General features: G+C 37.4%; 1 protein-coding gene across 2 annotated transcripts in view; it reads left to right on the forward strand.

Annotated features, from left to right (window-relative positions):
* LOC124802873 (ATP-binding cassette sub-family G member 1-like) overlaps nt 1-27,526 on the forward strand; it is a 354,399-nt gene that overhangs the window by 301,678 nt on the left and 25,195 nt on the right. For both annotated transcript variants that reach the window (XM_047263916.1, XM_047263917.1), the window contains exons 6-7: nt 5,473-5,595; nt 5,678-5,847. In XM_047263916.1, coding sequence (XP_047119872.1) covers nt 5,473-5,595; nt 5,678-5,847 — 293 coding nt within the window. The remainder of the gene's footprint in view (nt 1-5,472; nt 5,596-5,677; nt 5,848-27,526) is intronic.

Here is a 27,526-nt window from a genome sequence, read left to right on the forward strand (position 1 = left end):
GGGTAGGGAAGGTGGTTTGGGGATTTCATAGGGATGAACTAAGAGGTTGCGAAGGTTAGGTGGACGGCGGAAAGACACTCTTGGTGGAGTGGGGAGGATTTCATGAAGGATGGATCTCATTTCGGGGCAGGATTTGAGGAAGTCGTATCCCTGCTGGAGAGCCACATTCAGAATCTGATCCAGTCCCGGAAAGTATCCTGTCACAAGTGGGGCACTTTTGGGGTTCTTCTGTGGAAGGTTCCGGGTTTGAGGAGATGAGGATGTGGCTCTGGTTATTTGCTTCTGTACCAGGTCGGGAGGGTAGTTACGGGATGCAAAAGCTGTTTTCAGGTTGTTGGTGTAATGGTTCAAGGATTCCGGACTGGAGCAGATTCGTTTGCCACGAAGACCTGGCTGTAGGGAAGGGACCGTTTGATGTGGAATGGGTGGCAGCTGTCATAATGGAGGTACTGTTGCTTGTTGGTGGGTTTAATGTGGACGGACGTGTGAAGCTGGCCATTGGACAGGTGGAGGTCAACGTCAAGGAAAGTGGCATGGGATTTGGAGTAGGACCAGGTGAATCTGATGGAACCAAAGGAGTTAAGGTTGGAGAGGAAAGCTAGAATTTTGTGTGTATGTTTGTGTTTGTTAGTGTGTCTATCGACCTGCCAGCGCTTTTGTTTGGTAAGTTTCATCATCTTTCTTTTTAGATATATTTTTCCCACGTGGAATGTTTCCCTCTATTATATATATATATATATATATATATATATATATATATATATATATATATATATATATATATATATATATATATATATATATATATATATTATCAAAAGGATGGATTGCTATTCATTGTAAAGATGAAACTTTCAGTTTGCAGCCAAGTACAATGAAAAGACTTATAGATTGAGATTTTGGCCAAAGCCTTCTTCAGAAAGGAAAACACACACATTCATACAAGCAAGCACATCTCACACACAGATGACCGCTATCTCTGGCTGCTCCAGTCAGAATGCAACAGTATTGTGTCGACAGAAACAGCAATCTGAAGTGGGGGGGGGGGGGGGGGGATGGCAGGGTATGGGTTGGGGGAGAGAAGTGAGTGCTGCCCCTGGCAGAGTGTGCAGGGACTAGATGGTTGCAGGAAAAAGCTGCCAGGCTGTGGAGGAAGGAGGGAGGGGGCAGGGGGGAATAGAAGTGGAGAAGGAGAGGAGCAGAGAAGGAAATAATTCTGGTGGGTGCATTGGCAGAGATTGGTGTACAGCAAAGGTGAGAGGACATGAATTGGGGGAGCTGATAGGACAGAGAGGAGTAGAAACTGCTGGGCAGAGGGTGTGGGACAACGTCTGTGCAGTCACTGCAGAGCCTTTAATACTGGTGTGACTCCCAACTAGCTGTCCATCAGAATGAGTGGCCACTGTCAAATTGTGCCCAATAGCAAAGAGGATCACCCTGTGGCACTCAGCATAATGTGCTTGATTTCAGTGGCTGCTTCACAACCCACAACATCTGTATCTTCCCGTCCACCACCAGCTTTTCTGAACTGCACAGATGTAAATTATCCTTATAACACAATCTCTGCTCCTGAAATCATCCCAGCTTCAACCTATGGTAACCTACTGTACCCACACCCTCCACCCAACTGTTTCTGCCCCCTCTGTTCTATCACCTCCTCGTAATTCATGTCCCCTCACTCTCATTGTGTTTCGGTCTCTACCATCACAACCACCAGTCTTTCCCCTTCTCTACTTGTTTTCTTTTTCTCTCCCCATTTACATCCCCCTCCCTCCCACACAGCCTCCCGATGCTGCATCTGGGAGCCTTGTGCTGTTATCATCTAGTCCCTGTACACTCCACCAGGCAGCACTGACTACTCTCCCCTCACCCATATGCTGCTATCCATCCCCCTTCCCTGCCCTACTCTGAACTACTGCTTCTGTTGACATGGCACAGTTCCATTCTGGCCATAGTGGCCGGAAATAGTGGTCATATGTGCATGAGGTGTGCTTGCTAGTGTGAATGTGTGTGTTTTCCTTTCTGAAGAAGGTTTTGGCTGAAAGCTCAATATGTAACAGTCTTTTCATTGTGCCTATCTGCAACTCAGCATGTCATCTTTAAGGTGAGCAGCGATCTATCATTTTGATAATGTTATTGATATTCAATCATGAAGATTCCATTGTATGACTTTATGTATGCATTGCATAGATGACTGTATGAAAAGTGAATAATAATCAGAACAAAAAAATTTAGTAATTTAAGAGGTGCAGAAACTTAACAGGTGGCTAGATCCTACCTTTCTACATCATTGGTTCACCATGGAGACTGGGAACAAATCCATGATGTTATAAAATTATTTCAAATTATTTAGAAAAACTACTACAACACACATCATCTTGCTTACAAATTCATATTATACACTAACATGCTGCTTTACAATGGGTAGTGTGTTGTCTCACAACCCATACAAAAGTATATAAAAGACTTCCATATAGAGGGAGACACTATACATTTAGTGCGCTAAACAATATACATAAAACATTGCAGTCCACACTTTTGTAATTGTTAGCTTCTGCCTGGAAATTTTTTCCACATTGCAGAAGGATGATTTCAACCTATAATCTAATTTAGCTCCAAAGGAAAATAAAATTTTTGAAGTAATCTGGTTCCCTTTTACAAAACTCCTTCCCTTGTCCCAATTTCATAAATTCAATGCAATTATTATTATTGTTATCATCATCTTTATACTGACCAACTGGTATTGTGTAGCACTTCAGTTAATCTTCTTTCATTGTTGTTTCCTTTTTGTTCTAGTACTAGTACATCTTTTCCCCCATGTTTTCTTTCCTTTCTTCTGTCTATGTTGTTCCTGATTTATTTTTTGTCTTGAAAGCCTTCTAATTTCATTATTACATTGGGCCTTGTAGTACAGCAGTAAAGAGCATGCTTGGAAACTGACAGGTTACAGGATTGAATCCTGGTCGAACCACAGGAATTTTCTGTCTATCTTTAATGTAGCCTTCACCTTCAGATGTCTGCTGATGCCAGCACAAAAAATATCCAGGTAATAATGACTGAAAAGATTTATTTATCAAAATTAATAGCATGACTACTCTGACATGGATTGAAACAAAACATAAAATAAGTCACAACTTGAAATAGAACAATAATACTTCTGGCAGGTGAATACCAGTTAGATAGTCACTGATTGTAAGTCTAAGTTAATTAAATGCACACTTTATGAAAGTCAGAGTCCCATAGGACACTCAGTCTTAAAGTACAAACTGAATAAACTAAGTTTAAATCCTGTAGGGAGCAAAACTGTCCAATTACAGTGTGTAGCCATTTGCAAGTTAAACTGGAATGAATTTACAAGTCCACCAGTGTGATATGATGAAAGAGTCCCCACCTTCTTCGGCAAGGAGGCCACAAATACTTCAACTCCACAGTTGGCAGGTTCTGCAGTTGCGAAGTCAGATGTGAATGACAACAACAGTGTAGCAGCAGCTCTCGAGTGAGAATCCTGGTTAGTCCAATCCTTACAGGATCGGCACCTGGCCTAGGAAACTCATTCAAGTGAACTGGTCTGGTCTGGCCTAAGTACTGCCCAAAATACCACTTGGCACTAGGATATAGCTGGTCCTATTTGCTATCATGTGTCTTGTGGGAGGAATAGGTCTGTGCAGCCCACAGCCTCTAGTAGTGTGTTGGTTGTCTCCTGGTCAACAGTTGGAGCATGGCTGTCTGTCTTCCAGAAAATTGTCCCCTTTGTATTAGACATCTTAAAAGCACTGATGTGGTGTTGGTTGCTGACACTGCAGGCATTAAACCTTGGTACAGCACACTCTCTGTGTAGTGTCACCAAGAATGGCATTGGTTCAGATTCCATGTATAACTGTAGGTCCCCTTTCCCTGGTTGAATAACTGGTGTAGATTAGGAACAAGTCACAAGAGTGGCATCCAAGTGAAAGACTTCTACAGGCCTTTGAGTTGCATAAAAAAAGCCCTTAAAACCAGTAAACGGAAAGCAGGAATCTGCTACAAGGCTCTGAATATTTGTGAGTAGATAGTTTATGATTTCTTTTTTGTAAAGCAACTCCATAAAAATCAAAATGATAAAGTTGGAGTAAAGTTTCATGACACAGCTACAAACAAAAAACTGTATTGTAATTACTTCATTCTAATGAATATAATAGAGGGAAACATTCCACGTGGGAAAAATATATCTAAAAACACAGATGATGTGACTTACCGAACGAAAGTGCTGGCAGGTCGATAGACACACAAACAAACACAAACGTACACACGAAATTCAAGCTTTCGCAACAAACTGTTGCCTCATCAGGAAAGAGGGAAGGAGAGGGAAAGATGAAAGGATGTGGGTTTTAAGGGAGAAGGTAAGGAGTCATTCCAATCCCGGGAGTGGAAAGACTTACCTTAGGGGGAAAAAAGGACAGGTATACACTCGCGCACACACACACACACACACACACACACACACACACACATCCATCCGCACATACACAGACACAAGCAGACAAATGTCTGCTTGTGTCTGTGTATGTGCAGATGGATATGTGTGTGTGAGTGTATACCTGTCCTTTTTTTCCCCCTAAGGTAAGTCTTTCCGCTCCCGGGATTGGAATGACTCCTTACCTTCTCCCTTAAAACCCACATCCTTTCGTCTTTCCCTCTCCTTCCCTCTTTGCTGATGAGGCAACAGTTTGTTGCGAAAGCTTGAATTTTGTGTGTATGTTTGTGTTTGTTTGTGTGTCTATGGACCTGCCAGCACTTTCATTCGGTAAGTCACATCATCTGTGTTTTTAGATATGTTTACTTCATTCTAAGTTACATATACTCAAAAATACCAAACATTTGCCTCTACTAAAGTTCAATATCATTTTGTTGAGCCATTGCAAAGGCTATGTTGATTGCATAACACCCAATAAATATTTCATATCAGCCATCATCAAATAACTTGCCTATATATTTTATTGGTCCCATTCCTTGCCATCATTAAACATTTCACACTGGAAAGGAGTATCACAAGCCAGGCAGTGCCTTGGTTGCAGTCATACGATTGCCCTTGTTTTTGCAGCTGTGTGGATCTTTGGATCATGATGTGTGACAGGCATGGTGAATTATCATTTTATACCCATCAGCAGGTCAATGAGCTTACATTCAGTGCAATCAGTTACTGAGGCAAGGGTAACTGGTTGGATCTTAGTGTACTATATGAACATACATTCTCAAGACATTGTTAACATCTGTGTATATTATGTTGTTTGTTGCTGCTAAGTGTAAATAAGGACTTGTTTCCAGAAAGATTGAGAAATGTTCTTCAGAATATAATCTCCTTTAATTAATCTTGTGATAGCTTTGTCACCCAGTTTATTCTATTTCATAAAACATTTTATCATTGAATAAAAAAATTTTGTCATTTTTTATTAGATGTGGTAAGTTTTTTTTACTACTTTCTGAATTGCACAGTTTTAGAAGTCTGTACTGGAGATTATGGCGAAGGACATGTTGAAAAACTTGTGCAAGCAATAGAAAATGGAAAATGTGAACGATGGCACAGAAGAATTGGCAGCTGTTCGTCAAAATATGCAGGTATGTTTATTTGCTCCAAACAAATCAGCATTTATCAAAAGTTTACAACAATCAAAAAAATTAAAACATTGTTTCATTTCAGAGTCAATTGCAAATGGTTCTATAACTTCAGAATACTCTCATGGGACACCAGAAATAGGTCCATTGGTGGACACAACTAAGAAACCCAGACCTAAACTGTATGCTGCATCTTTCCCTGCACAATTTCTCCATCTCATAAGAAGAACATTCCTCATTCACTTTCGTGACAGTGTAAGTATATAATAATATATCTAAAAACAAAGATGATGTGACTTACCAAACGAAAGCGCTGGCAGGTCGATAGACACACAAACAAACACAAACATACACAGAAAATTCAAGCTTTCGCAACAAACTGTTGCCTCATCAGGAAAGAGGGAAGGAGAGGGAAAGATGAAAGGATGTGGGTTTTAAGGGAGAAGGTAAGGAGTCATTCCAATCCCGGGAGCGGAAAGACTTACCTTAGGGGGAAAAAAGGACAGGTATACACTCGCGCACACACACACACACACACACACACACACACACACACACACACACACACACACACACACACACATCCATCCGCACATACACAGACACAAGCAGACAAATGTCTGCTTGTGTCTGTGTATGTGCAGATGGATATGTGTGTGTGAGTGTATACCTGTCCTTTTTTTCCCCCTAAGGTAAGTCTTTCTGCTCACGGGATTGGAATGACTCCTTACCCTCTCCCTTAAAACCCACATCCTTTCGTCTTTCCCTCTCCTTCCCTCTTTCCTGATGAGGCAACAGTTTGTTGCAAAAGCTTGAATTTTGTGTGTATGTTTGTGTGTCTATCGACCTGCCAGCGCTTTCGTTTGGTAAGTCACATCATCTTTGTTTTTAGATATATTTTTCCCACGTGGAATGTTTCCCTCTATTATATTAAGTATATAATAAAAGTGATTATCCAAAATATGTTCAACCAGTGTACTAAAAATTAACTGCAAGTCAACACAGTGTAATTTTGCACAAGTAGTGTTAATCTTTTGGTAGCTTTGAAGTTGGTCAATGGTAGTTTCTTCCAAATGTTGGAGGATCTGGTGAATATATGTCAAATGATGTACATCAATGTGAAATGTGTTTTCTTCATCTCATAACACACACAATTTCAGAACATATGGCTGATGTACAGGAGACGTATTGTCACACTCTGCAATAATACTTTGTGAAGAAATTACTTATTTAAAATTTGCCAAACTTACAGTATTTACATTTAGTATAAATATCACAAATTTTTATTCCATTTTAGGGATCCAGCTCAAAGTATCACTTTCTCCTTCATGAAATCTTCCACAGAGTAGTAGTAGCATCGTTCAGTTAGAAAATTACATAACTTGCTTTACAAAAATATATTAAAAACCTCCATATTTTTATTGTGTTGTGAATTTTCATGGCTATGTACTGAGGGATCTGAGCACACAGTTTTAAGTGATGTGAGGTGAGCATAAAGTTTTATTTATGTCTTGTGTTGTGTGAGTGTTCAAAATGAAAATGATTTTTTTAAATAGATCAGGTCTGCATCGTAGGATAAGAACCACCTCAAAGATGTATAAAGAGGGGACAGTTAATATTTTTAGGTCTTCAAATAATGGTCGACATGATGCCCTCGTATGTGCAGTGCACATGTTCCGAATGATCCTTTTTTGGAACTTTAAAATTCATGTAACATTCCCTGAGTTTCCCCAAAAAATTATGCCATATTGAATAACAGATCCAAAATAGCTATAGTATGCTATTTCCCTGGTGTCCATATCAGTGGCAAAGGCTAAAATTTCCATTGCAAATGCAAGGCTGTTTAATTTATTTGCTAGATATTCTATATGAGAATTCCAGCTCAAAGTTCTGTCTGAGTTTATTTACAAGAATCTGACTGAGTCAAGTTCTTCAATTTTTTGATTGTTGTGAGTGATGCAGATTTCTTCAGCTTTTGACTGTTTGGTTTTAAAACTCATCATGTCGGTTTTTTAAATATTTGGCCTTAAGTCATTTGGATTGAACTATGTTTTCAACTTACTTAACATATTCATGACATTCTGTTGTTTTATTGTCAGAATTTTCATTTTCAGTTAGGGCAGAAGTATCATTTGCAAACCAGGTTAAATGAGTATTTATATTGAAGGGCAAGTCATTTACATAGAAACAGGAATAAAATTGGTCCAAGGAATGAGCCTTGAGGAACACCTTGTTACACAGTTTTCCACTCTGAGAAGTAATCTGCTCCATTTGATATGATTACTGCCCTTTGTTTCCTCTCCATGAGATATGATTCAAACCATTTCAAAGCAGTATCCCTTATTCCATACCAGTTGAGTTTGAAAAGCATCAGGGCATGGTTTAGTGTCAAATACTTTTGTAAGATCACAGAATATTCCTGCGACCTTAGCTTTCCTATCTGATGATGAAGTAAATTTTTCAATAAACTCATTTATCGCATCTACTGTGATTGTGCCTTGCTGGAAGCCAAATTGGTTGTGTGAAATTATTTCATTCTTGGAGATGAAGCTTTGTATATGTAAAGCAGCAATTTTTCAGATGTTTTTGATATGACAGGAAGTATAGAAATGGGGTGATAATTTCCCATATCATCTTTCGAACGCTTTTTAAACAATGGTTTTACTTGTGAGTATTTCAAGATATCAGGGAAGTAACCTTCCTCAGAGGATCTGTTTATTATGAGAGATAGAGGATGAACTATTATGTTGTAAACTTTTTTAATTACTTTGGTGAGTATCTCATCCCACCCTGCAGAGTTTTTGTCTTTTTAGGAGAATATGACATTTTCAACAAATTTTGTTGAGACTGTGTTGAACTTTTTATCTTTTGACCCAAAACTGCTTACTTTCTGTTCATAATTTGCTACATCTAAATCAGATTTTGCTACATTTATGAAGTATTCATTGAAGCACGCATATATTTGAGCTGCATTTACAACATATTTTTCCTTAAGTTTGATTTTTGAAATGTCTTGTTTGTGATTTCAGACACCTTATTCAGACTTAACTACTGCCCTTGTTTTATTTTTCTGCCCTAGAATTAATTTGTTATTTGCCATTTGTTTTGAAGCTTTCACAACTTTTTTAAAAATAGTTTTATAGTTCCTAACATATTTTACAAAATCAAGATCTTTGTTGTTGTACTTCTGCTGATTGTGTAGGTTCCTTTTCCTCTGACTGGGAATTTTTATTTCTGGTGTGATCCATCTTATTTTACTTGATGTTTTATTGCAATATGATCTTGGTGGGTAAGCTTCATTGAATGCTTCAAGAAAACTGTTTAAGAACGTACTAAAGTTTTCATTTGTTCAATCACCATCCCCAAAACACCACTTAACTTTACTTAGTTTCTCATAGAATATTTCAGTATTAGTTTTACTTAAACTTCTTTTGAAATAAGTTTTCCTTATGTTATGTTTATCAGTTTTTGGCAGTGAGACAAACAAGGCTGAGTGATGAGAAAGTCCTAAGTCTAGACAGAATTTATGTATATTATCAAAGTAGTAATTAGTTACAAAATTATCAATGCATGTTGCTGAGTAAGTATTTTCCCTGGTAAACTCCAAAAAAATTAGTTTAAAACCAGGCTTTGTAATTGAATCAATAAATTTTGTTGAGTCTGTATTTTCATTTGCAGTGTTTATATTAAAATGTGCTGCTATGACAATTTTTTTCTTCTTTTCTTTTAGTTTGTCTAGCAAGCACAGGAGTTTAGAGAGGAATGGTGTGACTAAAGCCGTTTCTGGAATTCTATAAATAGAAATCATTAACATATTATGGTCTTTAAGCTCTATGTAACAACTTTCGAATATACAATCTTCATTTAAACAATTAAAATCTGTTTTCACTTTATAGCTTGTAGAAGAGTCCAGGAGTATGCAGCAACCTCCATGTGATTTTTTCTCCCTGGAATAGCTACTTGCAACATTGAAATTTTCAATTTCGTTAAAAATATTTATTGTGTTAGAGATAAGCCAGTGTTCATTTAAACAAATAATTTTATAATTTTTATGTGTTTACCTTCTGAGAGAAGAATTTGTAACTCAAGTTTGTAGCTTAGCCAGCTGGAAGACTTCGAATTTAAGCCATTTACATTCCAGTGCATAAAATAAGAATTTTTGCTCGTTTCAATGGTATTAAGCATACATTTTTGTAAACATTGTTCAGCAGTTTACTTTTCAGCTAACAGGCATTTTTCTCTTACATCCCCTCCAGTAAATATCAATTTCCCTTAGTTTTAATGATTTTGTAAACATCCATAAACATTTTGCTGAATGTCATCGATCCTAGTCTGTTTAGATGCAGTCCATTCTTGGCTAGACATTCCTTGCCCAAAAACGTATTTGGGTTTTACAAATATAGCACCTAGTCTGTCACAACACTCACCAATTCTGTAATTCATTCGAGTGATATAACTGTCACTCACCGACTTCCTGTTTGTAGTTCTGCTGATCACTACCGTGGAAGCAGGGTAAATTTTTCTGGCTGATCAGATTATATTTTTTGATTTGTTTATAATTTCCTCTTCACTGTATCCTCAGAGGAAATTTGGATGAAAATGGTTTTGTAATTTTTGTTTGCTTCTTTTTTATGTTTTCTCTTGAATTTGTAATGTTTTAAAATAGTTACTGAGCTGATGGGACATAATTCCTGGGCGGACTTCAACTTCACAGGTTGGCAGTATTGCATTTTTCAAATGGAATTACCAATTATGAGAAATTCATTTTCAGCTGCACTCTGCAGTAATTAATTTTTTGTCACTTTCTTTTTATCTATAAACACTTATCCTTATCTGATGATCAGATTTGTCGCAAGCAGTAGGATAAGCTTGTGAACTAAGTCAACTGTTATATTCATATACATTATATCACACAGTTATCTGGTGATGTATTAAAAGGTACATTCATACTGTTAGGTACAAAATGTGTATTTTGACAACTAAATCACTAAGAAGTTAACATTTTGATAGTTGGCCATGAACTAACTGACTAAATAGATGTTAGCAATTTTGGGCCTCTAGGTGCTGTCTAATTCACATAGACATTCTCATTTTAATTATTTAGTGCAGTCTGAATTATAATGTGGTGTTACAGTGTGTAAACAGGGACTGATATTAATGAAATGATTGACATCTGCCAACTGACTGCATCTGCACATCACACACATTTATAGATGCACTTAAGGTTAAAAATCAAAATTTGTTATTACATTTTACATTTTGATATAGAAGATATCAGAATTAGAGGACAGAAAGATATGGTTGGCAAAAGAGCAAATCCATTTAAATATGAGTTGTAGAACCACACAAAAAAAAAGTGTAGACTGTAGACACTGTGATATGAAAAATATTTCTATTTAGGCGGGAAATCTCAAAGCCTGCCAAAAAGTTTTGTGAAAGTAAAATTTCGCAAATTGAATAATTAACCAACTAACAAGTTGTTCTAGTGAAAATAATTTTGGGAATCAATAAAATGTGTGTTACAAAACTAAGCTTTCAAATTTAGGAAATGATCACTATTTAAGATTGGAACTTTCTATATTGTAAAAATTTTGACTCCAATTAACTTTTGAAATATAAAGTTTTGAAAAGAGTAAAATGTATGTTGAAACGAAGAGTATAAGGGCTTTATAGTGAACTATGCTATTTTAAAAACATAATGTAATGGAATGGATAAAAAAATCTACTCACAAAACAGCAGCAGGAGAACACACACACCAAGGTATTTAAATTTGCAACCTTCTTGTAGCAGAAGGTTTGAAGGTGAAGGATGAGGGGTGAAGGAAAAGGACTGGTGAGGTTTAGGAAATGGGGAGAGTTCAGAAAAGTCAACCAGAACACAGGGTCAGGTGAGACTTAACAGACAGGATGAGAAGGAAAGACTGTCCTTCTTGTCCCATCCAATAAGTCTCCCCTGATCTGAGTTTCTGGGTGACTTTCCAAAACTCTCCCCATTTTCTAAATTTCACATGTCATTTTTCTTCACCCCTCTTCCTTCCCCTTCAAGGCTACTGCCAGAAGGAGCCACTGGCCCCAAAACTTTGCAACTTTAAATATCTTTATATGTGCATTCTCCTGTCACCACCTGTTGGGTAGATTTTTTATCAATCTAGTTACATTTTATAAGTAAACAGCTATTTCCTCACTGAAATTTTCACCACCACATGTTATGTGTGAATAGTAAATTATGAATATTCCTTTCAAAATATTTCCATAATCACTGAAAGTACTTTTATCATCAATGTTCTGAAAACTGTTCCATGAGTAACAAAATGAAATAAAACATGAATATCCTGGAGGGTTACAAGACAATTAGTAGTTCCTGCAGTAGGCATAAAATTAACTTTCACAGAGGGCAAAATCAGCAATGCACTTTTGCAGTTTCACTTGACTTAGGGCCTATAGCTGTGACAGAGGAGTGGTATTGTCACCAGCATTGCTGTGTTGTTGGCATTGGCCTGTGTTGTGCTGTTGTTCTGCTGCTAGTGCCTTATTCACTGTCAGATATACTCATAATCTCTATTAAAATTTGTAGGACTGTTGCAAATCTCCACTTCTTGACTGCAGAACCTTAGAAATTTTTAGCATGCACTAACAGCTTAAATTGTCACATGGTATTATGTACTAATTTGAAGGATTGGGCTCCACAGTTACAGACTTCTCAAGGGACTTCTATTTTATGTGACAAGAGTTTCCCATATAGTATTCTTTTAACAGTGCAACTTGTTTGTGATGACAATTTGTCCCACATTACTAAATGATGCTGTACATTCCAAAGACTCTAAGGACTCATATCATTAATTTTAGGAATTAGTTAGAAGAGAGAGACTAACACCATGCTTCCATAATGTTTGCCTAATCCTACTGGTTGTTTACTCAACAGCTGGAAAACGTTCAGTAGATATCGATAAATCATACATCTTGGTTACAATGGACCAAAAATCCAGAAATCAATGTTTCAACCTTAATATTTAGGTAGACTCCATTTGTATGATTGATGAAAAACTTTAGAGGTTCATTTAAATGAAAATAATCAATTTCTGAAAATATAATATAATTAGATAAGCTACTCACCAAGTGGTGGCAGGAGAACACATATATAAAGGTATATAAAGCTTTCAGGGCCAGTGGCTTCTTCTTCTGGCAGAGGGGTTGAAGGAGAAGGAAGAGAGGTAAAGGAAAAAGAATGGTGAAGTTTAGGTAATGGGGAGATTTCATAAAAGTCACCCAGAACCCTGGGTCAGGAGAGACTTACCAGATGGGATGAGAAGGAAAGAGTGATTGTTGGGGACTGCATTGGTCGAGATTTGAAACCTGAGAGCTTGAAGGTGCAAGATAGGGTAATATGAAAGACAGAGATTACTGCCAAAACACCATGCATGGGTTAATAAGAGTCAAAAGCTAAGTGCATTGTATGTGGTAGAGGTGGGAGGTGCGGGGCCGGGGAAAAGTAGACAGGTCAGAAAATGAAAGATACAGAAAACTAAAAGGGAGTGGAGAAAGTAATAGTCTTGAATGTATTAATTAGTTCCTTCAACTAGGCTATGACTTCCTAATATCATACCCTGAAATGAGGTCCATTCTCTTTGACATTTTGCCTTCCACACCTAGAATAGCATTTTGTTGCCACCCCAGTCTTCTTACTATCCTTGTCAGAGAATATGCCCCTCCTGCACCCATTTCCCTACCCTGTGGCTCCTACCCCTGTGACTATCCCTGCTCTAAGACTTAATCTATGCATCATCCTACTGTTACCTATGCCAGTTCTGTAATTGGCAAACAATGTAATATCAAATGGAGAGTCACCTGTGAAGTGACACATCACATCCCAACTGTTATGTGAACACTGTTTGATCTTTTACATCAGCATGACTATCACCAAGTCATCAGTTAGCGTGAATGGGCATAACCAGAGTGTGTATACTGGAAACACACAATATCCTGTTGCAGATCATTCTCAACAACATGCCAGTCTTAACCTTGCTGCCTGTTTCACCACATATGCCATCTGGATTCTTCCCACAGACATCAGTTTCTCAGAGCTCCGCCATTGGGAACTGTCATTGTACCATGGCCTTAATTTATGTTATTTTTTTTCGGTTTCAGCATTTCTTCAAAATAACTGTTACTTTCATCATTCCCTTTCAGTTTTCTATATCTTTCATTTACTGATATGTCTTTCTCCCCTTCCTTGCACCTCTACCACATACAATACACGTAGCTTTCTGCTCTTATTAACTCATGCATGACATTTTGGCAGTTATCTCTGTCTTGTGTATTCCTTCATTAAGCCCTCTGGTTTTCAAATCCTGGCTGACACAGTCCCCAACAATCAGTCTTTCCTTTTCACCCCATCCAGTAAGTCTCCTCTGACCTGGGGTTCTGGGCATCTTTTCTGAACTCTCCCCATTACCTAAACCTCACCAATCCTTTTCCTTCACCCCTCTTCGTTCTCCTTCAAGCCTTGTGCCTGAAGAAGAAGCCACTGGCTCCAAAAGATTGCAAATTTAATTACCTTTAAATGTGTGTTTTCCTGCTGCCACTTGTTGATTACATTTTTTATCTATACAATTACATTATATTTAGAGGTTCACTGTCGTATATTCAAAGTACAAAGGGTTAGTTACTCTGCCTTGATCAATATTTAAGTTTTTGGAGCCTTTTTTAAAGCCATTTCCTCAAAATGTTACATAAAGAATTACCGTATCTGGCATTTGGAGATACTATCACCATGTTATCTGCCATAGAGGGAAAGGAAAGGGAAAGACGAAAGGATGTGGGTTTTAAGGGAGAGGGTAAGGAGTCATTCCAATCCTGGGAGTGGAAAGACTTCCCTTAGGGGGAAAAAAGGACAGGTATATACTCACACACACACACACATATCCATCCGCACATATACAGACACAGGCAGGCATATGTAAAGACAAAGAGGTTGGGCAGAGATGTCAGGTGAGGCGGAAGTACAGAGGCAAAGATGTTGTTGAATGACAAGTGATGTACAAGGGGCGGAAACTTGAAATTAGTGGAGGTTGAGGCCTGGTGGGTAACGGGAAGAGAGGATATACTGAAGGGCAAGTTCCCATCTCCGAGTTCTGATAGGTTGGTGTCGGTGGGAAGTATCCAGATAATCCGGATGGTGTAACACTGTGCCAAGATGTGCTAGCCGTGCACCAAGGCATGTTTAGCCACAGGGTGATCCTCATTACCAACAAACACTGTCTGCCCGTGTCCGTTCATGCGAATGGACAGTTTGTTGCTGGTCATTCCCACATGGAAGGCTTCACAGTGTAGGCAGGTCAGTTGGTAAATCATGTGGGTGCTTCCACATGTGGCTCTGCCTTTGATCGTGTACACCTTCTGGGTTACAGGACTGGAGTAGGTGGTGGTGGTGGGAGGGTGCATGGGACACGTTTTACACAGGGGGCGGTTACAAGGGTAGGAGCCAGAGGGTAGTGAAGGTGGTTTGGGGATTTCCTAGGGATGAACGAAGAGGTTACGAAGGTTAGGTGGATGGCGGAAAGACACTCTTGGTGGGGTGGGGAGGATTTCATGAAGGATGGATCTCATTTCAGGACAGGAGTTGAGGAAGTTGTATCCCTGCTGGAGAGCCACATTCAGAGTCTGATCCAGTCCCGGAAAGTATCCTGTCACAAGTGGAGCACTTTTGGGGTCCTTCTGTGGGAGGTTCTGGGTTTGAGGGGATGAGGAAGTGGCTCTGGTTATTTGCTTCTGTACCAGGTCCTGAGGGTAGTTTCGGGATGCGAAAGCTGTTTTCAGGTTGTTGGTGTAATGGTTCAGGGATTCAGGACTGGAGCACATTTGTTTGCCACGAAGACCTAAGCTGTAGGGAAGGGACCGTTTGATATGGAATGGGTGGCAGCTGTCATAATGGAGGTACTGTTGCTTGTTGGTGGGTGTGATGTGGACGGATGTGTGAAGCTGGCCATTGGACAGATGGAGGTCAACATCAAGGAAAGTGGCATGGGATTTTGAGTAGGACCAGGTGAATCTGATGGAACCAAAGGAGTTGAGGTTGGAGAGGAAATTCTGGAGTTCTTCTTCACTGTGAGTGCAGATCATGAAGATGTCATCAATAAATCTGATCTGGACTCACAGTGAAGAAGAACTCCTTGGTGCATGGCCAGCACATCTTGGCACAGTGTTACACCATCTGGGTTATCTGGATACTTTCCACTGACACCAACTCCGGAGATGGGAACTTGCCCTTCAAATAACAACAATATATAAAGGATAGATTGCTACTCACCACATGAAAGAGGCACTGAGTCACAAACAGGCACAATGGAAAAGAACTCAAGAAGTATTTCAGCTTTTGAACAAAGTTCTTCTTCAGAAGTAGAAAACTCACACACATTCACACAATCATAACTCACACACATGTGGCCAGTCATCTCCTGATAGTAGCACTCAAACATGACAGTGACCATGTGTGTGTGTGTGTGTGTGTGTGTGTGTGTGTGTGTGAAAATTGTGGTTGTATGTCTTTTTTGCTTCAGAAGAAGGATTTTTTTTTTTGAAAGCTGAAATATTTCTAGCTTAACAATATTATGAGAAGGAAAACTGCTAATCACCATGTAGCAGAGATGCTGAATTGCGGATAGGCACAACAAAAAGACTCTCACAATTATAGCTTTCTGCCATTAAGGCCTTCATGAACAATAGACAGACATAAGCATGCGCGCACGCGCACACACACACACACACACACACAACTGCAGTCTTAGGCAACTGAAACCACACTCTCTTTTGTTGATGAAGGCCTTAACAGCTGAAAGCTATAATTGTGAGAGTCTTTTGTTGTGCCTATCTGCAACTCAGCATCTCCAGTATATGGTGAGTAGCAACTTTCATTCTCATATTGTTACATTCCATCCTGGATTTTCCATTGTTTAATGTTTCTAGCTTACTTTTGCAATCTACCTGTCTGTGACCCAACAACTCTATGTGGTGAATAGCAATCAGTCCTTTCCATATTGTTGTTATTCCATCCCGGAATGTCTGTTGTTAGATGCTGAAGGAGGCTTATTTAAGAATCATTGGAGCAGTGGAGCAACCAAATGATTAATTTTGTACTAAGATCTCAAGTTGGCAGGCAGAGGTATGTGGAAATAAGTGGTAGCATGTTGTGTCATCTGGAAAATGTTAGCTCATTCATGTCATGTGTTCAGCTGTAAAATCTCAAAAGATGAATAAGTAATTCTCACTATATTTACACAGTGTGGACTGTAGATTATCCTTTGTTCAGCAATGTCCGATTGGTTACAGTGTAATTATATTCTGTGTGTACTGTAGATCTGATACCTAACTCCTGCAGTTTCAAACATGTTGAGAGATTGGATTTTTCTTGTATAAGATCACCACCTGAAGGAATGCACAGAGCATTAACAGGTTTTAAAGCTAACTAAATTGTAGCTTAAGAAAGTAATTGTAGCAAGAATAACAACTATATAAAAAGAGTGATAGTTAAGTAATAAATGGAAGAATGGCTAAGTGCTTAAGAATCCAGAAACACATTACACACACACTCACACACACACACACACACACACACACACACACACACACACACAAGTTTAGCCTCTGCTGCCCCCCTCCTGGATTTGAAACACAAATATTTACTAAAATTTGCCTAACATGTGGGCATGTTTTTTTTTGTCTGTGTAACTGTGTAATACTTAACTATGAGTTGCAAACCTGAGACTGTGCTTTTCTAAAAATTACAAAAAGAAAAACTTAATAACATGCCATACAATAAATATAAATGCAAACAATTTGCATAATTTTCAGAAAGGTACCTGGGAGCAAAACACTGATTATTTAAATACAGAGAGATTTTTCTTCACCCTGTCATTTGCAAACAAGTTTATGATTTCTTTGAAGTCCAGTTTCATTTTCAAATGTGATTCAATAGCAAGGACACCAAGATAACGACGATGATCATGTTTTTGTGATGTCCTTAAATAAGTACTTATGCTCTTACAGTGGAAAATGACCTTTCTGTTGAGCTATTGGAAGCAGGGTTCCTGAAATATACTTGAAGAACTATGTTCTTACCTGGGTACACATTCTCAAAGTTGCTGCCTTTTAGCTTGTTGCATAGTTCTGGAAGAGAGTGTAACTCATTTTTAATCTTCACATCAGAGATATAGTTTTTGATGTGTAAACATTCAAGTATAAATGCTGTGTTTTCAAGATCTGAACTGTAGACTTGCTGAAAACTGGATGATGCTTGCTGGATTTTGAGTGGACTTAGCTTTTTCAGGTCTGACGAAAACATAGATGGCTTACTGAATTCCTTATAAGAAGAAACTCCCTTGTTGAGTCTTGTAATTTATCCAAAATCAAAAGGAAGGATATCTGCATATCATTTGGTTTATTAGTTTTTTCAATGTCTGAACCAGATTCATCAAAGAATTTTTCGTTTTTCTTATTTTGTTGCTTTCCTGAACCTCACATTGTTGAATTACAGCACTATTACAAAGGGATCCAAATTTTTTCTGTCTGTCCTAGGTTCTTGAAAACTTCATATCTCATTATTATTTCTTCCAAGATTCCTACTAAAAAACTGTCTAACTTCAGAACAGTGGCTACACCAATGTCTACTGATTCCAATTGCTGGGCTCCACTTAGTGCTTTCTTCCTGTCATTTTCTTCAGTGTTTATCAAAATATCACAAAGCAGCATTCATCAATGACATGGTATGAATCGCATTAGAAGTAACTTGCCATTAGATTTTATGAACTAAAGCAAACTGTATGCAGTTGTCTGCGTGAAAATCATACAGAGTGCATATACTACTCTCTACACAATGAAAAGTTAATTCGTCATACGACTCACAGATGTTAAAAAATTTTGCTTATAAAAGATGTCCAGAAATTTTCAAAAGTACATGTTTATGAACAGAAAAAAATGCATGTGAGTATTTTTTGTTAAGAGTTTTTTAAAAAGTTAAGAATGCTTGTGTGGATGAACCTTAACCATTTTAACCACATTGTAACATAATTATTGACTGAAAAATAAACATGTAAGAATGCTCTCTCATAAGCTGTAAGAAGGAAAAACTAACATCACTGTATCAGACTATCTCGTACCTGTGCTAATAGTATCGAGAATAAATGACACTAAGTAACATACTTTGGCATTTTTGTCAGCTAACATTCCTCAGTGAGGGGGAGATTTAAATTATAGGAAGTTTTTGATGCCCATGGTTTTTATACAATTTTCTATAAATATTGCCATCCCTAAAACCTTAAAACCTGCCACCCTGGACAGTTGCCCAGTTTGCCCCTCCCCCCTCTTCCCTCCCCCTCCCTAAATACAGCCCTGTGCGTATTACAGAGTCAGTTACTATTATAAGGTCAGTCACTTTGGTACAAGGTTGTGCTCAGATTTTTATTTTCTGGTTTGATGGAAATTCAATGAGACATGACCGTTATAATGTTAGAGAAGAGTTTCTGAAAGCATGTAAATTTTTCATTATTATTGTTATTATTTTTGTCATAATTTCACAATCTGTTCACTGAATGTTATTGTTTTTGTATGTCCATTCTTGTGATTGATAGTCTTTGGGACTTTGACCTTTCACTTACATAATACAATGAACTACCTGCAACTGTCATTTTTATATTATTTTATTATATTGCAACAAGTTTTGGTGACTTAGTACTCCATCTACAGGCCTATATGCATAAACAGTAATGACAGCATCATCAACTTACCAACCATGCAAATACAAAGACAGAATAAGAATCAAGGACAATACTATAGAATTGAATTTACAGTAATCATTTGATAAAAATCGACAGATACAGTCATTATCACATACGCAAAGTAGAATTGTATATACACAGTATACCATAACAAACTGTTACATTCCATCCTAGATTTTCAATTGCTTGGTGACAAATTTCTGCTCTGTATATAGTACAAATGTATTATTTATTAATAACATCAAACAATTCTCTATTTTTATTAATAACAGAATTAGCTAAATATTTCATGATTAAAAATTGGTCACTTAGGTGGTGCACTAAACTGAGAAATCCTGGAATAACATACCAGTCTACAAAAATAAGTGTAGAAAACGATAGAAGGCTGAAATAAACTACAACAGCTTCAGAAATAAGTAAACCAATGTAATATGCATCTGTGTGCAAGCAGTCCTTGTGAAAGGATAGCATCAACAATATCTAAGTGTCCATACAAGTAAAGCTATCAAAATGACAATATAAATATATCCACACGTCATGTCACAGTTATAAAATGCTGAGCTGAAAACTGTATATGACCATATGCATAAAATGAAATCCAAGAACGTGTTGAAAGACCAAATGTAGAAAACCACCAACGTCATACCATACACAGAATGTACAAAACCCAAGATAAAGTTCAAGATTAAAAACATGTATCCATCCATGTGCAAGTTTACCTTGCAAAAGGACAGCAGCAACAAAATCTTAAGTGTCAATAGAAATGAAGCTATCAAAATGATGATATAAATGTCAAAGTTATAAAATGCTGAGATGCTGACATTATAATATGTTATTGACTGGTTTTTACCTGGATACACTAGTTGTACAGAGGTGCATGTAAGGAATTGGCTTACACCATTACACCTTTTGTGATGTAACCCAATAGTGTATGATGGTTCCATACAGGTCTTCTATGTTTCTTTTATGACATAAGTATTATCTCCACATATCATGCCTGTATTGTTGTTGGTTGCTTTACCTGGATAGGATTAGCGGATTGCAGACACATTATTAGGTATTATACGATTTTTCATTGGTATCTAAGTTTTTGGTACAACACTGGATACACATGGGGTTTTTCACCTTTGACATTACTGACAACTTTGAATACTGATGATGAAAAATATGTGTTTTGAGATATTACATTTAAGTTTCACTTTATTATCATTGTTTAATTTGACATATTTGAGGAACAGATTCTGCTTATATGTTACCCTTAAAATGTCCTTTGTCAAATGGAACAGACTTTTTAAAGTTAATGTTACACATTAAGTGGTTAACTTCTTGAGACCTACAGCACATTATAGGGTAAAAAATTTAAAACAAAATAAACTGGCCCCTAACTGAGAAAAATTAGCATACCCTGCTCAGCATTTTTTTAGGCAGAACATTGGTATTTTTATTCTTTGTTATGGCATCTTTTAGACGAAATTTGATTTTGAAATCTTTAACGGGCCAAAATCACTTAAAATTTTGATTTCAGGGAACCTTTCAAAAATAGGTATCCGTGATCACATATTTTATGGATGTCAAAGGAATTGATTTTCTACCTACAAAATAGTTGTGTCTGAAGCAGGTACAGGTAATTCACAAACAGCACTTTCGCATCTTCTTCTGTGGTTCTGGACTATCTGGTGGACAGGTTCTTCCTTAGAATCCTCATTGTCCCTGACTTGAGGTTCTGATTCAGGTTCTCATTCTACTTCAGGACATAGAATGTCTTTTTATTCCTCTTTGCAATAGGTTCTGATGTTTTTAAAAAGATAATCTCTTCATTGTCTTGTCATGCCTACTAGAATTACTGCAACAGGTCCATTTTTTCTGGAAAACTTGCAGTACACAAACTCATTTCTGTCAATGTCTATTTTGTAATGTACACTTCCTTTGTCACTAACGATGAACTCAAAGTGGATATATTTAGTTATGTGAGGCACTTTGTGAGCATTACTATTCATGACAATTAGCTAGTCATACATACTCACAGCAACTTTCCCTTTATCATTTCTAGCAGCAACAGCAGTGTTAACATGTGTTGTAGTTGTAGGTTTTCGTTGCTACCATAATGTCAGCTGGCATCTTAGGGCTGCCAACTGCAAATTCTTAACATCTGAAGATATTTGTAACTCTTCTTTAAAAAGGACTACTTACCTGGTTTGGAATTATTGTATTTGGAAAACGTTCTCATTTAATACAAAGCTACACTGAGCTCTTTAAAATGCCTATGAAATTTAGGCAATATGTTTTGTGAAGCATTATGCATGTAGCTGTCAGATTTACAAAAGAGGCCTCTTCTCTGCCTAGTGTTATTTCCCCATAATGACAAGAAATCTGTTTTCAAAAGACAGATATTTAATACTTTTAATGATGTTATTGACACCTGTTGCATACAAGCAACTTTCAAATTGATACAAGCATGCATAGAATGAAGTAAGTTACTACTCTATGGTTTGCACCTCAGTGTTTTATAACTTTGACATGACACATAGATACATTTATATTGTTATTTTGGTAGTGTTACCTATATTGACGCTTACATTTTGTTGATGCTGTCCTTCTGCAAGGTCAACTTGCACATAGATGCATATATGTTTTTCATCCTGAACGTTATCTTGTGTTTTGAATATTCTGTTTATGGTATGACATTTTGTGGTTCTCCATATTTGATCTTTTGACATGTACTTGGCTCTTCATTTTATGCATATGGCATGAATATGTCCATATATGCTTTTCACTTCAGCAGTTTACAACATCGATGTGGCATGTAGATACGTTTGTACTGTCATTTTGATCGCTTTTGTCTCTATTCTTCCTTTGCTTTTGCCTTTGTCCTGCAGTTTTCGCAGGGTCAGTGTGGTTGCAATCAGACATGGCAAGCTTAATTTGAAGGGGTGGCTGGATGCCCTTCCTGCCGCCACCCTGTACCCCCCCCCCCCTCCCCCCCTCCATGGATGGAGTCAGTGTACCCCAGCTGTTGTGTGTGGGGACTTCAATATTAATCTTATGAGTGAAAGTAGGCTAAAAGATAAGTTCCTAAATCTGTTATGTAGTTTCAACCTGCTTCCACACATACACACACCCACAAGAATAACAAATAATACAGTCAGTCTTATTGATAATATATTTTCAAATGTAGGACGCACAGAAGTTGAAGTGACAAATACTGATTTGGGATTATCAGACCACAATGTTCTTGTCCTCAAAATCCCTTCAAGGCCACTGAAAGAGAGAAAAACACAATTCATGTATAAAAGAAATTTTTCTACAGAGAACTGTGTAGAATTCATAAATATGCTAACTAATAAGGCTTGGGCAGAAGTACTATCCCTAACAATACAAATGATGCATACAACACATTTTCTTCCATTTTCATGGGATATTTTGAAATGTGCTTTCCAAAAAAGCTGTCAAAAATCAGGTCACATGGTAATACAAAGCCAAGTTCTTGGATCACAGCAGGCATCAAAACTTCCTGTGGAACTCTAAAGAGACTAATTTCCAAAATGAAAACATCCACAGACCCACAATTCATAGAATATGTCAGGAATTACAAGAGGGTATATAGAAAAGTAATTGCTAAAGCAAAATTCATGAGTAATGATAGTTTTATAAGAAAGTCTGAAAACAAATCAAAAGCCATATGGGGTATTGTGAAGACTGAAATGGGGAAGAGTTGTGAAAACCAGGACATTAGCCTAAAAAATTTAAAAAATGTCAATATTAATAAACAAGATTTGCCAAATTATATTAACAACAGGCGAAATACCCTCAGACCTCAAGAAGAATATAATAATTCCAATCCCAAAGAAAGCAGGTGTTGACAGATGTGAAAATTACCGAACAATCAGTTTAATAAGCCACAGCTGCAAAGTACTAACACGAATTCTTTACAGATGAATGGAAAAACTAGTAGAAGCTGACCTCGGGGAAGATCAGTTTGGATTCCGTAGAAATACTGGAACACGTGAGGCAATACTGACCTTACGACTTATCTTAGAAGAAAGATTAAGGAAAGGCAAACCTATGTTTCTAGCATTTGTAGACTTAGAGAAAGCTTTTGACAATGTTGACTGGAATACTCTCTTTCAAATTCTAAAGGTGGCAGGGGTAAAATACAGGGAGCGAAAGGCTATTTACAACTTGTACAGAAACCAGATGGCAGTTATAAGAGTTGAGGGACATGAAAGGGAAGCAGTGGTTGGGAAGGGAGTAAGACAGGGTTGTAGCCTCTCCCCGATGTTATTCAATCTCTATATTGAGCAAGCAGTAAAGGAAACAAAAGAAAAATTTGGAGTAGGTATTAAAATCCATGGAGAAGAAATAAAAACTTTGAGGTTCGCCGATGACATTGTAATTCTGGCAGAGACAGCAAAGGACTTGGAAGAGCAGTTGAACGGAATGGATGGTGTCTTGAAGGGAGGATATAAGATGAACATCAACAAAAGCAAAACGAGGATAATGGAATGTAGTCGAGTTAAGTCGGGTGATGCTGAGGGTATTAGATTAGGAAATGAGACACTTAAAGTAGTAAAGGTGTTTTGCTATTTGGGGAGCAAAATAACTGATGATGGACGAAGTAGAGAGGATATAAAATGTAGACTGGCAATGGCAAGGAAAGCGTTTCTGAAGAAGAGAAATTTGTTAACATCGAGTATAGATTTAAGTGTCAGGAAGTTATTTCTGAAAGTATTTGTATGGAGTGTAGCCATGTATGGAAGTGAAACATGGACGGTAAATAGTTTGGACAAGAAGAGAATAGAAGCTTTCGAAATGTGGTGCTACAGAAGAATGCTGAAGATTAGATGGGTAGATCACATAACTAATGAGGAAGTATTGAATAGGATTGGGGAGAAGAGAAGTTTGTGGCACAACTTGACCAGAAGAAGGGATCGGTTGGTAGGACATGTTCTGAGGCATCAAGGGATCACCAATTTAGTATTGGAGGGCAGCGTGGAGGGTAAAAATCATAGGGGGAGACCAAGAGATGAATACACTAAGCAGATTCAGAAGGATGTAGGTTGCAGTAGGTACTGGGAGATGAAGAAGCTTGCACAGGATAGAGTAGCATGGAGAGCTGCATCAAACCAGTCTCAGGACTGAAGACCACAACAACAACAACAACAACATTAACAATTATTTCATAAATGCAACAACTTCATTAAGCTTAAAATTTACAAATGAAGAAAAACCTGAATATCCAAAAACAGCTTGTAGGATGAGGGTAGAGCCAACAAATGAGGGTGAAGTGTTGAAAGTGATACAAAGCTTGAAACCCAAAATGTCGGCTGGCATAGATGAGGTGCCTGTGTCAATCATAACAAGGACAGCACCACAAATCGCAAAGCCCTTTGCACACATAGCCAATTTATCATTCAGTGAAGGAGCTTTTCCAGAACGGCTGAAAATTTCAATAGTGAAGCCATTATTTAAAAACGGCGACAAATATAAGGTAGAAAACTATTGCCCAATATCTCTCCTCCCAGCATTTTCAAAAATATTAGAAAAACTGGTGAAGCGCCGAATGAACACATATCTAAACGACCATAATTTACTTAACAGAAATCAGCATGGCTTCCAAGCACGTAAAAATACCGAAACAGCAGTAATGTGCTACACTGAACAAATAATCAAAAACATGGAAAAAGATTATAGTGTAGTAGGAGTAAATTTAGACCTCTCCAAAGCTTTTGACACGGTGAACCAGGACATTCTCTTAGGAAAATTGGAATTGTTGGGTATACATGGGATAGGAAAAAAATGGTTTGAATCATACCTAAAAAACAGAACACAGGTTGTAGGACTGACATCAACTTACTCCAACCACAAAATAAATTCAGTATCAGAGGCAAAAAATGTAGAAATAGGAGTACCACAAGGCAGCATCTTAGGGCCCATTTTGTTTCTTGTCTATATAAATGATTTTCACACCTCAGATGATGCAGCCAAAGCAATAATATTTGCAGATGATATTAGTGTGATAATAAGTGCACCAAAGCAGTTGCTACCAACAACTGCTGATAAAGTACTAAATCACATCCACTCTTGGCACAATGCAAACAGGTTGACATTGAATGTAAATAAAACAAATTATATGCAGTTTGGGAAAAGATGTCAAAATGTAAATCTTGATCTGGTGTGGGGTGACAAAGCCTTAGACAGAGTGACATCCACAAAATTGCTGGGGATTCATGTGGATGAAAACTTAAATTTTAATGACCACGTAATAAAACTTGCACAGAAACTTAATTCAGCCTGTTTTGCTCTCAGAATTATTGCAAATGTTTGTACCTCAGAGGGTGCCAGAATGGTATATTTTGGCTATTTTCAATCTCTTGCCACATACGGAATAATATTTTGGGGTTCCACAACAGGGTGCCTAAAACAAAGTTTTTTGTTGCAGAAGAGGGCCATCCGAATAATAACTCACAGTCATCCACAGACACACTGCAAACCCATATTCAAAAAGCTTAGAATACTTACTATACCATCATTATACATATACAAATGTGTATTGTATGTCAGGACCCACATTGCAGATTTTCAGACAAATGCCGACTTTCATAACTACAATACCCGTAATAGCGCAGCACTCCATACTCAGCGAACAAAAAGAATGAATACACAAAGGCATGTGAGCCATATCGGTGCAAAACTGTACAACGCACTGCCAGTCAACATCAGGAAGTTAGAAGATGTTGACAAATTTAAAACAGAATTTAAAAAATTTCTAGTAGAACAATGTTTTTATTGTGTAAATGACTATGTAGCTCAATAAATATTTTCTGATGATATTTATAAAGGCAAAATAGAAAATACTCAATATGTAGGCCCTACCTAATCATTCATTACCTAATCATTCATTACATTACATACTTAAAGGACAGCTGTTGTGTGATGTAAATATATACTTAAGCAGTGTGGTGTATATAAGGACTTGCCGTTTAGGGAGGACAAAACTAAAGCCTTATGAAAAGCAGACTATGCATTTAAAATAACAAGCAGGGATGTATATAGGCTATATTACTTACATTGTATTATTATTAACCTCATTGTATTATTTTGTTTTGTACTTTTTTACGTATATATTGTTTGTGTCCATTTCTTTGAAATGGCTTGACAACATCCATACAATATTTGTCAACGGATGGATAAATAAAATAAATAAATAAATAAATAAGCAGCTGTCTGTGTCTAGTGTAGTGTGTGGACGTGTTTCAAATGTCTGTGAGTCATGTAACTGAGACGGGATGTGGGGACCAGCCCAGTATTTACCTAGGGGGATGTGGAAAACTGCCTAAAAACCACCCCTCATCATTAAGCCGCCATTCAGTTTCGATCCGTGACTGGCGCACCTACCCAAGTCCAGGAAGCAGCACATTAGCGCTCTCGGCTAATCTGGCGGGTATAGCTTTATCTCTATTGATACTTAGATATTGTTGATGCTATCCTTTTACAAGGACTGCTTGCGCATGGATGCATATTACTTTGGTTTACTTATTTCTCAAGTTGTTGTAGTTTATTTTATCCATCTTTCATTTTCTAAACTTACTGTTGTAGACTGGTAGGTTACATCAGGATTTTGCAGTTTAATGTATCATCTAACTGACCAGTTTTTAATCATGAAATATTTAGTTCATGATTTTGTTAATAAATAGTACATTTGTATGATATATAGAGTAGAAATTTGTTTCTTACACTATGTATGTATAATTCTGTATTAGGTATGTGACAGTGAATGTATCTGTTGGTTTTTATCAAATGATTACTGCAAAATCCCATTCTATAGTGTTGTCCTTGATTCCTACTTTGTCTTTAATATGTCTTTATATTTGGATGGGAGGTAAGTTGATGATGCTATTATTACTGATTGTGCATACAGGCCTGTAGATGGAGTATTGAGTCATCAAAACTGGTTTCAGTATAATAAAAAAACATCAAAATGATGGCTACAGATGTTTCATCTTATTATCGAATTTCACTGTGGTAGTATGAGGGCAAGGTGAAATGCTCTCAAACTGCAACAGAGGATGTATTAGTGTCAATGCAATTTTGTTTTTGTTATGTTGTAACATAGGTAAAGTGGAAACTTCATCTGGAGAACTGTTTTATTTATAGGAATTTTCACA

Source organism: Schistocerca piceifrons, chromosome 6, assembly GCF_021461385.2.
Source record: "Schistocerca piceifrons isolate TAMUIC-IGC-003096 chromosome 6, iqSchPice1.1, whole genome shotgun sequence".
Classification (NCBI taxonomy): domain Eukaryota; kingdom Metazoa; phylum Arthropoda; class Insecta; order Orthoptera; family Acrididae; genus Schistocerca; species Schistocerca piceifrons.